Here is a 13717-nt window from a genome sequence, read left to right as displayed (position 1 = left end):
ATGTAAAAAAAAACATAAAATAATAAAAATGTAAAATTTGAAAACTTTTTACAAAAAATTCACATATGTCAGTAAATATGTTTAATTTTAATATAATACTAGGATACTTCGCGCTATAGAATCTTTGCATTTGACAAATCACTGTGATATTAACACAACGACCACAAATAATCTATCAAATCACTTTAAAAAACTGATCTGACATCTTCAACCGTTCAGTCCACCCAGGGTCTTTGTGCAAGTTGTGGGGCCCACTAAAATGCTAAAGATGATATCACCATTAGCAGCCGACCATTGATCACCATAATGAACGGAGATGATGTCAAAGTGATTTGGCCGATCACCTTTATCGGCTCTCGTCGGGTCAAGCCTGAATATTTCGGATCCAAGTCATGTTCCAACTTGGCTCATATTTTAAATTTTCCTTAATCAGAAAAATCCATGAATTCCAACTTCACGTCTTCTACTAGGGGATATAGTGCAAAGTTGAAAGCTTAGAGCAGCTTAGCACTCCCGTATGCTTGACCTTTAATCCCAGTTTTTGGCTCCAAATCTACAATCTGGATTTGATGGATATCCGACCCGTTGGTGGCCCTAGACCCCCATCACACGACTTTTGCAGTGAGCCTTCTTGCCGGTTACGACAACGCTACGAATCTGTGAGTTAATTACGGTTAGAGGGCATTTTTTATACAGCGGCGACTCATCATGCAGCACCGTTGGCAGCCATCAAGCTCAATATTTCTCGACATGCAGACCATGCCCATCTCAAGAAACACCAAGATAGGTGGCTGTCAGCTGTGCTGCATCATGCAGCCCCTCTGCAGCTGCTGACAGCCACCCATCTCAACATTTCTCGAGATGAAAATCATGCCCATCTCAAAAAATGCCAAGATGGGTGGCTGTCAATGGCGTGCAGCAGCGGCTGCATATATTGTGAAAACTTATGAAAAGAGGAATCTACAAGACAAAAGTTCAAAAGTTTAAACGTCAAAGTAGCGGGTGTGAAATTTGTGTGTGAATTTGAAATTTTTTTCTTTCTTTTTATTAGAAAAACATAACAAATTAAAATTATAATAAAAATACAAAAAAGGAACAAAATAATATTAAAAGTTATGCTAAGCTTGAACTCATGGAAAGCCCGAGCCATTTTAAATATATATATATATTATCAAAGTTGAAAATAGTAATGTTTTATACCTTAAACCTACTAAGCCATCTCAAACATGTTTTACAAAATAAATAATTATTTTAAACTGGTAAGCAATATGATTTGAAGTTTGAACACTAAACTTATTGCTAGAAAGCCACACTTCAACCATCTTTACTCTATAATATAAAATATAATTATTATTAATCAGTGAGCCTAAACCAGCTTAGACGACTTGAAAATTGGTTGTTCATCCTCGAGCTTACCGAACCTACTTTACAAGCTGAACATGAATAGGGATTCCCCTAGGGTTTTCGCCATTGACGGCAAGGTGAAGGAGCTTCTTTCTGGCGTCTCCGCGAGAATTTTAAAGGAGGGAGAATTTTTCACCCTATACCATTTTATATCAAAAATTAGCGACAGATTAATGACAGAAAAATTTTGTCGCTAAGTTGCAATGAAGTTTGAGACAAAATGTTTTCATCGCTAATCCATCACTGCTTAGCGATAGATTTTACGACAAAATTGTTTAGTCACTAATCTGTCGCTAATTAGCGACAAAAATTTGTGATAGAATTTTTTCATCGCTAATTTCGCAACTAATTCTAATTTTAGAGACGACTAGTTTTCTCTAGCTAATCAGTCACAAATTTATGGCGGAAATAATCCATCTCAAATTTTTGTCGCTAATTAACATTTTTCTTATAGTGACCTCGACCTTGCTCAGCTTGCAAAAGTGAAGGGATACAACCCATAAAGAACGAGTGAAGCCTTCTCTTCCTTTTCCTTACTCTATTGTCTTCTCTTTCTTTTTCTTATTTGACTTGACTTTTCTTGATGTTTGAAAAATTGAATATGAATCAGAGAGAGGCGAAACAAGATGAATGCAAGCACATCAAGCTTTGGCAATCTCATAGAAAATAATGGCATCATGGTCAAGTTCCTCTGCAGCAACAGAGGCAAGATCTTCCCCCGTCACCCTGATGGGAAGCTCTGTTATGTCGGAGGCGAGGCGAGAGTCCTCTCCCTTAATCGATTCATTAGTTTTGCAAAACTCTTGGTGAAGCTCAGGGAATTGTGCAACAAGCTGGGTTTCATGATCGTAAAGTGTCCTCTCCCTCGACCGGCGAACAATCTTGATGCTTTGATCTCGATGACCTTTGATGAGGACATTAGGGATTTGATCAAGAAATACAATCAGTTCAACTGGGGCATGACATCTCCCTTAAAGATCAAAGCTTTCCTTTGGCCACATCAAAGTTGAGTAAAAAAACCCCTTCTCGTCTCTCTCTAAAGTCGTCGAATGTCATAAAGCCCCATAAATCGCATGAAAAATCGTTTGTTATGATACTCGATGTCGATCGTCACTTGGAGTCGCTGATCAAGGCAACCCTTTGAAGAAGCTACAGAGAGAGGAAGGAGGGGGGTGGCACTCGTTAAGGAGGGCAACATCCTAGTGGTGGAGATTGGGATAAAGTCAGGAAAAGGAGCAACTAGAGATGTCAAAGGCCACCGACTTCTAGAGCGGTCGAGATGGGGATGTTCAACTTGGGCCTTCAACGATGGCGAAGGTGGTGGTGCTTGGGTGTAGGGCAGCGAAGCTAGGTGAGCGACGAAGTTTCGGTCGGCTAACCATCGAGAGGTGATGGTGACCCCCCCTTTGTTAGGTGGTTGCATCAGAATCGACGACGATAGCCACGCAAGAAACAAAAGAAGAAGAGGAAAGGAAAATGAAAGGGAGTTAGGGTTTCTCGAAAAATCAAGAACCCTTCTTTTCATATCTTATTTTAATTTTTTAGATTCAATCCTCTTTTTTTTGAAATATTACATTCTAAGTCCTCAATTTTTTCAGAACAGATGCTCTGTGTTTGGTATATTTCAGAATCAAATTTATTCTTTGGAAAATACCTAAGACAAGGTTATCTTTTATGTTTTGTTCAGAACAGTCCCTAAACTTTTTTAAAATTATAAAAAAAACACTTGTAATTTTTTGTTTAACTCAAAAAGTTTTAAGAATTTTATTTTAATGTTATGATTTGTTATTTTTTGCCCAAAACTATCTGCTAACTTTTCTAATTATACAAAAAAATACCTCTGGTTTGCAAAATACCTTCCAAAGCTTTATCTATATAGATTTGAATTCTAAATCATTTTATAAGTTTGATATTTAGTTAAGGTAATCTTTATGGGTAAATTTTGAGTTTCATGGGTTTTTTTTGTGTTGGTAAAATAACCCAATACTGGATTTGAATATTGAGATATGCATTTAAATATTGTTTTTAACATAAAACTCAAGATATATTTTGGATTTGGTTATGGTTTGAATTGAATCTCTACCCTAATATGGGAGAGGAATTTTCATTATCTTCCATATCTATTTTGGGGTACTTAAATATTATGTGTTTTCATATTATTTTTTGATATGCTTTGTATTTTGTTCATGTTTAAATCAAATTATAGTTAGATTCAGATATAATATATGAGTCTAGATTTGATCCAGGTTTTATAATGGATCCAAATAAGTATAATGCTTGGATATAAGATATAGATCTAAATTTGATTCAGGTTTTGTGATGAGTCTGGATAAGTATAATGCCTGGATATGGGTTATGAATCAAGATTTGATCTAGAGATGGATCTGAAAAATATACCATCATATATATTGTATGAATCAAGATTTGATCAGAAGTTTATGATTGGATATTATTAAGCTAGATATTTAGACTTAATAATATATTCTATATAGGTCCTGGTGTAACCCGAATAGATCTAGATGAGTATAATGTTGAATATGTGATGTGGATTCATTTGAAATTAGAACATAAAGATATAGATTTAGACTTTGGTCAAATCCTTTATGCTCTATATTTTTATTTAAGCTTGTATGGAGATTCATTTTTTTAATATAGATCATGTTAGACTTGATGATAACATCTCAAGTCGAATTTTAGATATGGACTCGTACAAATCCAATGGATTTGAATTTAGATTTTGAGTGAATCCGGTAATGGATTTGAACTTATATGTTGTCATAACTATTGATTATCATTTTGATAAGTTTAAAGCCTTGGAATAGGCTTATCACGTTTTGCATATCCAATTGGTAATGGGATAACTCTCAATAGATATGGATATGATGCATACCCAAATTAGATTTGGACATGAGGACTTAAATTTTATTACTTGTGAATATTGCTTTTAGTTTCTAATGGTTTAATGTGCATATTATTTAAATTCAACTGAATTAATATTTTATACATAAATAATGCTTCATATGGTATGCTTGTATGAATTCATGAAGGGATAATTTTCATGTCTTAGAAATTCATCATAGTATGCAACATGGTAGTATTCATATTATATAGTTATTTGGATTTGGATATACTGATCCAAGATAATCAGGTGGTATTTAATGTGATGAGAATTTAAACATGTTACATGTAATGATGATGCACATGGATAATGGGAGTATAAATTATGATGAAAGTTTTGAAAAGTAAAATATTTGTTATGTTTGGCAAACCATAATTTATCATAGATTCATTAGTTAATAAATCATATTACTCCACTAGTATTCATTCCTATGATATAGTTATGAAAGAGTCATAAGAATGACTAACTAAGAAAGTGAGACCCCAATACAATATATTTATTTGAATACAGTATTCTACATTAAGAGTTATGATTTAAACTATGACATGATGTAAAATTAATGCAAGTAAAAAAAATGTCATGGCTAAACCCATATCATGTGGAAAGTATCATGATTCAAATTATGATTAAAAAACCACATGACTATACGATAAATAACTCATAGCATGTGTAAAAAAACATTATATTTGAAAACAAAAAAAAATACACACGGTTTTGGAAAATAACTCATAGCATATGTGAAAACCACGTATATATGAGTGATGAAAAGATTCGCATAACTATGTAGGAAATAACGTATAGCATGTGTGAAAACCTTGTACTTAAAAAGTGAATGATGAAAATTTATGTGAGAATAAGTGTTGAAAGTGCCTTCTAACTGTAGCATGAAATCCTTCGAAGATGTAGCTAAGGTTTGTTTTATTGCATATGCAGATTTATTCATCTTACTCATTACTCATATCACTTTTGGCAAAATGGTCAGACGTTCCATGTTAACTTTTCTAGATTTCCTACACAAAGATATATTTTCAACATCTATCTGTTTTATTCAGCCACTATCCATCAGGAAGGGGAAAAGACAACCATTATTGCAGTTCCTTCTTGGAAACTTAGTTTGCTTTGTATCTGAATACTATCATGTCTTAAACTTGATTTAGAATCTAAGCTGTTTTCACTTTCATTGTAACCAAATAGCTTATTTGGTAAAAAGGAAATTTAGTTGTTAACATTTCCTTTATTGCTTCTTTCTTGGGATTTTCTTTGGGAACAATAGCCTGAAGGCCTTTTATCAATTCCATTGTTGGATATCGAATCAATTGTTTACTTTTTCCATCAATGCTATTTCTTTGCACATCAAACATATTATCATCATTGTTTAGTGTTGAACTCCCAAGTTTCTGAAAGAGACACTTGCTGCCTTTAATTTCTAATTTTGCTGAAAGATGAAGTGTTTAGAAGTAATCACTTTCTTGCTTCTTCCACAGTGCAACCCACCTCCCTTTTTTTAAGTATGATGATCACTATGTTCAATAAGCATGCTTACTTCCAGCCCTAGAGGGGATGGTTTGACCTTCTAGGCTGGATCTATGGGAACACTGCCTACAATCCACATCCTCAACATTAATAATTTGTCTGCTTCTAGAATAATCATTTTTTTCTCCCTTTTCATGATTTATATGTGAAGAGACTCACTAGTCAAATAGAATAATTGACTTATGCTCTATTGCATATGCTTTTCCATCTTTTGCAATTTTACTTTTTCTTTTCTAATTTTTATGAATTCCCTGGTTAAGCTAGTGATATTGAACTCACAGCTGATATCCTCTGTTGATTGAAACTTGTTACTTTCATGTTCTTGCAGGAGACTCATGCAATTCAGGACAAGCGTTTCCAACCCGTGCATGACTTAACAATTGGTGTCGAATTTGGTGCTAGGATGATAAACATTGACAACAAACCAATCAAGCTTCAAATATGGGACACGGTTAGTTTTTCATTTTGTAAGTATTTTTCTCTGTAGAGATTGCTGCAGGTAATCTTGGTATTCCTTTTATGCCATTTACTTCAGCATATATCATGCTTGCATAGATTTGCTTAGTTAGCCCTTTCTGTTGGGGGGTACTTGCACATCCTCTTTTGTTGATTGAATGGTTGACAGCTTGATTATCATTATGGGTTTTTGATTTTAATAAACAGAGCAAAGTGGAGTTATCATGTTCCCCTTTTAGCTACCGGAAGTGAAGATTAGATATTCCATTTTTACCAGTCACATAGACAGGGCTATTGAGAAGCAGTACCTTATGTTGACATGGGTACCGGATGCAGCACGGATACGTGCTGGTTTGGATCAGGTCAGGTTCAACCCTAACCCAAACTTTTTTTTTTGTCAGGGAGGAAGAAGAAGAAAAAGAAAGAGGAGGAAAAGAAAGAAGAAAACAAAAAAAGAAAGAGGAAGGAAAGAAAACGAAAGAGGAAGAGGAAGTGAATGAAAAAAAAAAGAAAGAAGAAAACGAAAGAGAAAGAAGAAGATGAGGAAGAAAACGAATAGAAGAGGGGAGGAAAAGAGCATATTAAACCCGGTTGTTCTTTTCAACCTTTTCTTCTTCTTCTTTTCAACCTGCCTAAGAGAGGCGGTGGGGTTGGGTCCTCCTTCGTCTAGTCCTCCTCATTCTCTTTCGGGGGAGAGAGAGAATCAGTGGGGCTGGGGTTTTCACTTGACCCCTCCTTGGTCTTCGTCTTCTTGTTCTCCTTCATGTATAGAGAGAGAGACGGTGAGGAAGGCGGTTACAAGATGCCCCTTCTCTTTTTATAATAAAAATTTCATTCTCCTCTTTCATAACATGCGAGAAAAATATTATATTTAAATATTGATATAATTCAAAAAATTGTGCAATTTTATTTTGTGCATGTTTTATCATGAAGTGCAATATATGATATATCATATCTCATATGCTAGATCTTGGTATTGGATCCAAAATTAAATCTAAGTATTAGATCTGAAATATGAATTCAGGTATTGAATCTAGAGTAGAGCCCATAACTCATTGTATCCCTTTGAGAATATAATGAGACAATTATAATTAAGCAACGGCTACCCAAAAGAGGTTAAATATTTTTAGCCCCTAGGATAAAGCTTGATAAGTGCATCAAGAAAATCCTCCCTGAAAAAGGCTGTTAATCGAAATCTCCAAACCCGACCTAAAGCTTATTTCACACCCACCCTCATTTTGACTGCACTTTTGGTGATCCCTTTGACATAGAGCGTTTCAGCGATTCATGTAAACACAATTTTCATCATTTAAACTCAAAAGGTAAGTGTGTTGCTGCAGCGGATCATCCGTCATCTACTGTTGGGCCTCACAGCTGACAGGCTGTACCTCAAAGATGATCAGGTACACAGGTAGACTAAACATATGCAATCACATTTCACCAGATCCTCCCCTACTTGCGTTCAAGAAGAATAAGATATGAAGGCCATCCTAGCACTTGGGGAGCAAGCGAAAGCAACTCTTGAGATGCTGACAAGTTAAAAAATTCGTCGCAAACCGGGAACACAATTAAGCAACACAAAAAAAGATAGAATACATAAAAAAAAGCACCAGATTTACGTGATTAGGCCAAAGATGTATCCATGGGTGAAGGAGGAGCAGAAAAGAACTGAAATTTGAGAAAAATGCAAAGTAAAATCTGTTGATTCTCGGATCAAAAAATCAAATGGAATGCATCAAACTAGCATGTCCTGTGACTCATGCATGGTATTTGAAATACCTTCCTAATTATACAGCAAATCTTTCAGATAAACCTCTTAAGGAATTTGAAGGCCCAGCATACTGCGATGAGTGATTTGATCAAAACTCGAATTCACAGATTCATAATGAAAAACTGTCATCCCATTTAATCCCATTGGATACCTCTTGCTGGATGCATATTTAAGCTCTGCAACAAACTAGCACTTACAATAATACTTATAAATACAAGGTATTAGAGACTCATTCAAACCAATTTATAGAAGAGCTTGAAGTGCAACACTTGCTAATGAAACATTAGACTCTGTTGAAAATCCAACGAAGATGCCCATCAATATGTGCAAACTACAGGCCAAGATTGTGAAGTAGGTAAAATCCAGAAAACCAAGGTCAAAGACAATTGAACCAGTAGTTTTAAGCTTTGACAATCCATAGTAACAAAACAGAAAGAAAAACTCAAAGAATCAGAAGTTAGTCTAAGATTATAACCGTAAAAATAAAATATGGTTTAACTTTCTTTCCATTATAATCTCTCTCCACAAAAAGCTCACCATTTGTATGTGCTGAGAAGAAGAGTTTGATTGGCTTGCAGGAGCAAATCGAAAATCACCACATGCAACACCAGCTATGAAAGCAAGAGAGAAAAACTACAACTTGCAAAAGAGAAAGCTATTACTCACTCTCCAGTAAATTCAATTATAAAAGGTATCATCTTCATTGGCAACAGCAGATGGACTACTGAAACAAATGAAATACTTCTGTTACACAATCAGATAGATCTGAAAGTTGTTAAATGAAATGGACATGTCCCTTATTTAGAACAGAGGAAAGAAAAACGCATGCACATCCAAGAAATTGCCTTCTAATTCACGTACGAGTTCCCATCTGTATTCAAGAAAGAGAAAACTATTGCAGTTTCGCAGATGCAGATCATAGTGGACTGTACATCAATGCTGTGAAGTTATGAATTGCCTGTCCATGAATGCCGTCATTCAATCCGATGCACTAGGAAGAAGAATGGAGTTGGCAAACGAAGCTGTTCCATTATTCGGAGCTCCCTTAATTTTGAGAATAGAAGTAATCAGGTTATATACCTCGACGTTTTGGAAAGATGGTACCTTTCTTGCCCTTCCGAATTGAGGTCCATGAGCAATGAAGATAGTCCTCATGGAGAAGAATTCATTGTCATATCCGTGTGCACCCCCACACTCCCGGCGCTCCGTATGCTTCTGCTCCACTTTATATCCTTCTGCAACTAATCCAACGATGGGAGGAATCCGATCGCTGGGAGCGTAATGCAACCTGCTTGGCAAATCCTCCTTAAGGAAAACTTTCAAATGTTCCCCATTCTCAACCTTCCCAGAGCTCAACCCTTCATTCATCTTCGTGACAACTTCGGCCGGAGAGAATCCGCCGGCCGGCCGGATCGAGAGCAGGGGACTATAAGACTGAACCCAATCATGTTCAATCTTGATCCAGGGGGCCAAGTCATCAAGAAAGATCAGCTTCTTATCACAGGTACCAACCATACCATGATCACCCACAAAGATAATTGTGACATCCTCAAACACCCCTCTCTTCTCCAACCCATGAATCAACCTCCCGATCATCCGATCGATCCTCGCGACCGCCTCGGTGATCATCGGATCGTCGGCCCCGACCTGGTGACCCTGGTGATCAGGGTCCTCAAAGTACAGGGTCATGAACACAGGCCTCTCCTGCTCAGGGAGATCAAAGTAGCCCAGAACTGCATCAACCCTCTCTTCAAAGGGCACAGACCCATCATAGTGCTTACAAAACTTTTGTGGGCAATCCCAATTCCCCTTGTTGACCTCAGATCCAGGCCAAAAATAGGTAGCAGCCCTCAAACCATTGTTAACCACAGTCTCCCAAATGGGTTCACCCAACCACCACTTGGGCTCATGGCTTTGCATGTTAAAACTATCAGTACCATCAGGATCCCTAAAATAGTTATTGATTATCCCATGCCAAGCAGGGTAGAGCCCAGTAGCAATAGAGTAATGGTTAGGGAATGTCAGAGTTGGGAAGACTGGTATCATACCTGTCACTGCTTCAGTGCCATTGGAGATGAGCCTGTGGATGTTGGGTGTGGGGGTCTTGAACTGGTACCCAAAACGGAACCCATCCGAGGAAACAAGGATCACAGCTGGGTTCTGGAGCTTCTGAAGGGTTCTAGAGGTTTCTAGAGGCTGCTTGGAGAGGTGGGTATTGGTGGTTGGGTTGATGAAGAAGAGGAAACCAAAGGCAATTGCAGTGGAGACAGAGATGCAGACTGTGATTACCATGACAGTGAAGAGGATGGTTGTGGGCTTCCTGGGGCTTGGGGATGCATGCTGGTAGATGGGGATGCGTAGGGGGTCGTCGTCTTGAAGAAGGGCAGACGATGGTGATTGATCAGAAGATTCTGGAGGTAGGATCGAGAGGGAAGGAGCACCCATCTTGCAGAATCGATGGTGGGTTTCAGGAATTTGGGGGGGGGGGGGGGGTTGGGAGGAGATGGTGTACAGAGGAGAAGGACAATGGTAGGTAGGGATTTCCTACCCACAGAGAGGAATGCTGAAACTCCTTGGTTGGATTATTTGTGTTGACCAATATGATACTAAAAAAACGCGATATTTTTCAAAACAAGAGATATTTTGAAGCTATCAAGCGTAGAATATTTTTTTTTAATACACTGGTAGCAGGGATGGAAGTGGACCGGGGGAAAGCGGGGCCCCGCCCCGCCTCGCCCCGTTTGGACCGGGGATGAAGGGTATGAAACGGGGATGGAGGCGGGGACGAAGGTTAAAATTCATCCCCGTCCAGGGGTGGAGGCGTGGATGGATGTGCACTTTTCCCCGCCCCGCCTCATCCCCGTTTGAACCGGGGATGGAGGACATGAAACGGGGATGAAGGCAGGGGTGGAGGATAAAATCCATCCCCCGCCGGGGATGGAGGCGGGGGTGGAGGATAAAATCTTGAGGCAGGGCGGGGGTGGAGACCTTGTCCCCCGCCCCACTGCCATCCCTAACTGGTAGGGGTCCGGCCTGAGCCTAACCCCAGCATTTCTAAAGAAAAAAGAAGTTTGAAACAAGGTATTAACGTAATAAAAACAATTCTGCATTATTTTTTATTTTGTTTGTTTTTTATTTTATATTTTGATTTATGTTTTAATATGCACTTTATATTTTGTATATTTTTTGTTTATGCCAATATTTTCGTGAGATTTTATGAAGAAACTAGAATGTTGAAAATATAGGAAGGAATCCCCGGATCTAGATTTTTCCCAAGAATGAGATGTGTGGCATTGCGTGAGGTGACATATTTTATATTAAATAATGGAGAATTCAAAAGTCAACATAAAAAGTGAGTTACAAGTAAAGGGCAAAGATTATATTCGGATGTTAGATTTACAAAACGTGGTGAAAAAAACGTAACCCATACATTAGAGGTGTCAACGGGTTGGGTTGGGTTTGGTTCGGAATCAGATATAATCAGACTTGGATCAGATTTTTGGGTATGATATCGGGTCAGGACCCCGGTCTAATCTGGTCTACTATATGAGAAACCATACCCGAACCCGATAAGAACTACATGAACCATACCCGAACCATACCTTGTAAAATAATATTTTTTATTATTTTTACATTGAAAAATTTCAGGTCTTAATCGGAACTTGGGTCAGGCCCAGGTCTGGTATAAAATTTCACAAACTATACCTGGGTTTATGTATTAATCGGACCTTTGAGTCTGGACCCGGGTCTTAATCGGGTCTTCTTATTTAACATCATACCCGAATTCCATATAGGGTTTGGTTTGGGTAAACCCAACCCATTGACACGCTTACTATACATAAGATTTTTCCTTGAAAAATGAGATAGGATATAGGAACGTCATGATTTAAATTCAAAACTCAACAAAGGGTTTGGTGTATTGGAAGGGCCTTGGCCACTAGACTGGACTGGTGATAAGGGTTTTATTTTCATAAATGCCAAACCCCTTGCATTAACGGGGCCAAGTCATAAAAGTCAAGGGGTGAGCCTTTGCTCATCTTTTATTCAGCCAAAATTGGGAGACTCTCTGCGAGCAAGGGGTGTGTCACAAGTTCGAGCTAAGTTTATTCTTAGCTTAGAAGACCAAAGGCCAACATCAATAGTTAAGCAATGATACCCTTTATAATGGTTACTGTATCTCAGAAAAAACACAAGGTAAAACGAGTTCCAAATATGTGGAGACAGTCATAGGCTGGGTTTTTATGAAAAAAGTCTCTCAAGCAGTGATACCATTTGTAAAACTTTACTGGTCTGCCAATTAAAACGCCAAACTATGATGAGAAAGACTTCCACCAAATACTTCTTGGGTAGGTTAGCATGAAAAATCATGGCCAAGCCGTGTTCCACATGCTGCAATGTTTTCTTTTCACCCACCAATTTTGTTCGAGAGTGTGAAACAAGAAATTCGATGATGGATGCCATGGTCCTGCAAATAGTTTTGGAATTCATGACTCATGAATTCCGCCTCCCCCAAGCATTAAAATTGAGAAATCTTGATGTTACTTTTAAATCTATTTATAGAAAATTTGAATTTAAATTTCAGTGAATATATCTACACATATCGAGAGCAATCATCAACCATGATAACATATTATTTGAAAATAATATGTTTTTAATGCTTGGCTCCTAAATGTAAAGGTCGCTGCTATTACGCCATGATGTTATCACCGTTTTGGTCTCCTTATCCTTTATCAAAAAATGATTATCATAGAATGCAAAAAATAAAGGTTGAATAGATGTTAAGTGGCTTACTGCAATAATATTTTTTTTCATGTCAAGAACAACCAAAACATTATTAAGTTTGAGGTTTTCTGAAGTCCATTGTCCTAACTGTATGATTTTGAGCTTATTGTCATTACCAACCATGATCTTTTCATGTCCAAAATACTGAGAAAGGTTTAAGAGTTTACCTAAATCAGTAGTTATGTGAGAACTAGCACTTGTGTCCTGAGAACCATGCTTGATCTTGACTGTCAGGCACTGTCATAGCAGCTAAGGCCTGAGGTATTTCACCTTATTGATACATCTGATTAAACATATGGTAACACTTCAAAGTAGTGTGATTTAGCTTGAGGGAGGAAAATCTGACAAACAACAATCTTGTCTTTTTGTTGATTATTCTGCCTTGTTTTACCTTGGTAGTTTTGATTTTGCAGTTGGTTCATCTGACGTGAGGATTGATTTCTGAATTTAAGAGAAACTACGACCCCTAGATGAGAATTTATTATGGGCCTGGTACCCCGCTCTCTTGTTGGGGTTCTTGTCTTGACGCTAGTTCATAAAGGCCATATTTTGATTATGACGATTATCATTGTTCAACGATTGAAGAGTTCTAAAAGTTTAATGTCCTTGGAGCAGAAATACAAGTTGCTTATATGAGGGGATTAGCGGATTCATCATGGTGGTAATAAAGGTTTCATAGCCTTGGCCTAGGTTATAAGAGAAAACCTTACTCTTATCATGAGCGATCTTGCCAATTCATCACAAGTGTTCTTAAATGAAGCAATATATTTAGTAAGAGAAAGATTACCATTACTTGAAGTCTGCAATTTTTACAGGAGATAACACTCACTCACGCTCTTGGGAATCCAGAGTGAATGCTTTTTCAAGAGTCG

The 13717-nt window shown here is 37.6% G+C and overlaps 2 protein-coding genes across 2 annotated transcripts; one reads left to right on the top strand and one right to left on the bottom strand.

Moving 5' to 3' along the window:
- The first annotated feature begins 2030 nt into the window (after window positions 1-2030).
- Window positions 2031-2414, top strand: LOC149833252 (RAF-like serine/threonine-protein kinase 20). The gene has a single exon (XM_090013394.1). It carries the CDS (start codon window positions 2031-2033, stop codon window positions 2412-2414), a length of 384 nt encoding a protein of 127 aa, XP_089869520.1.
- A 6305-nt stretch (window positions 2415-8719) lies between these two features.
- On the bottom strand, window positions 8720-10632 carry LOC149833251 (nucleotide pyrophosphatase/phosphodiesterase 1-like). The gene has a single exon (XM_090015017.1). It carries the CDS (start codon window positions 10506-10508, stop codon window positions 9042-9044), a length of 1467 nt encoding a protein of 488 aa, XP_089871143.1. The 5' UTR covers window positions 10509-10632; the 3' UTR covers window positions 8720-9041.
- Window positions 10633-13717: the final 3085 nt, after the last annotated feature.

The sequence above is a fragment of the Nuphar pumila genome, chromosome 7 (genome assembly GCF_984573655.1).
Source record: "Nuphar pumila chromosome 7, dmNupPumi1.hap1.1, whole genome shotgun sequence".
Lineage (NCBI taxonomy): Eukaryota > Viridiplantae > Streptophyta > Magnoliopsida > Nymphaeales > Nymphaeaceae > Nuphar > Nuphar pumila.
This window is presented reverse-complemented; position numbering and strand designations above follow the sequence as displayed.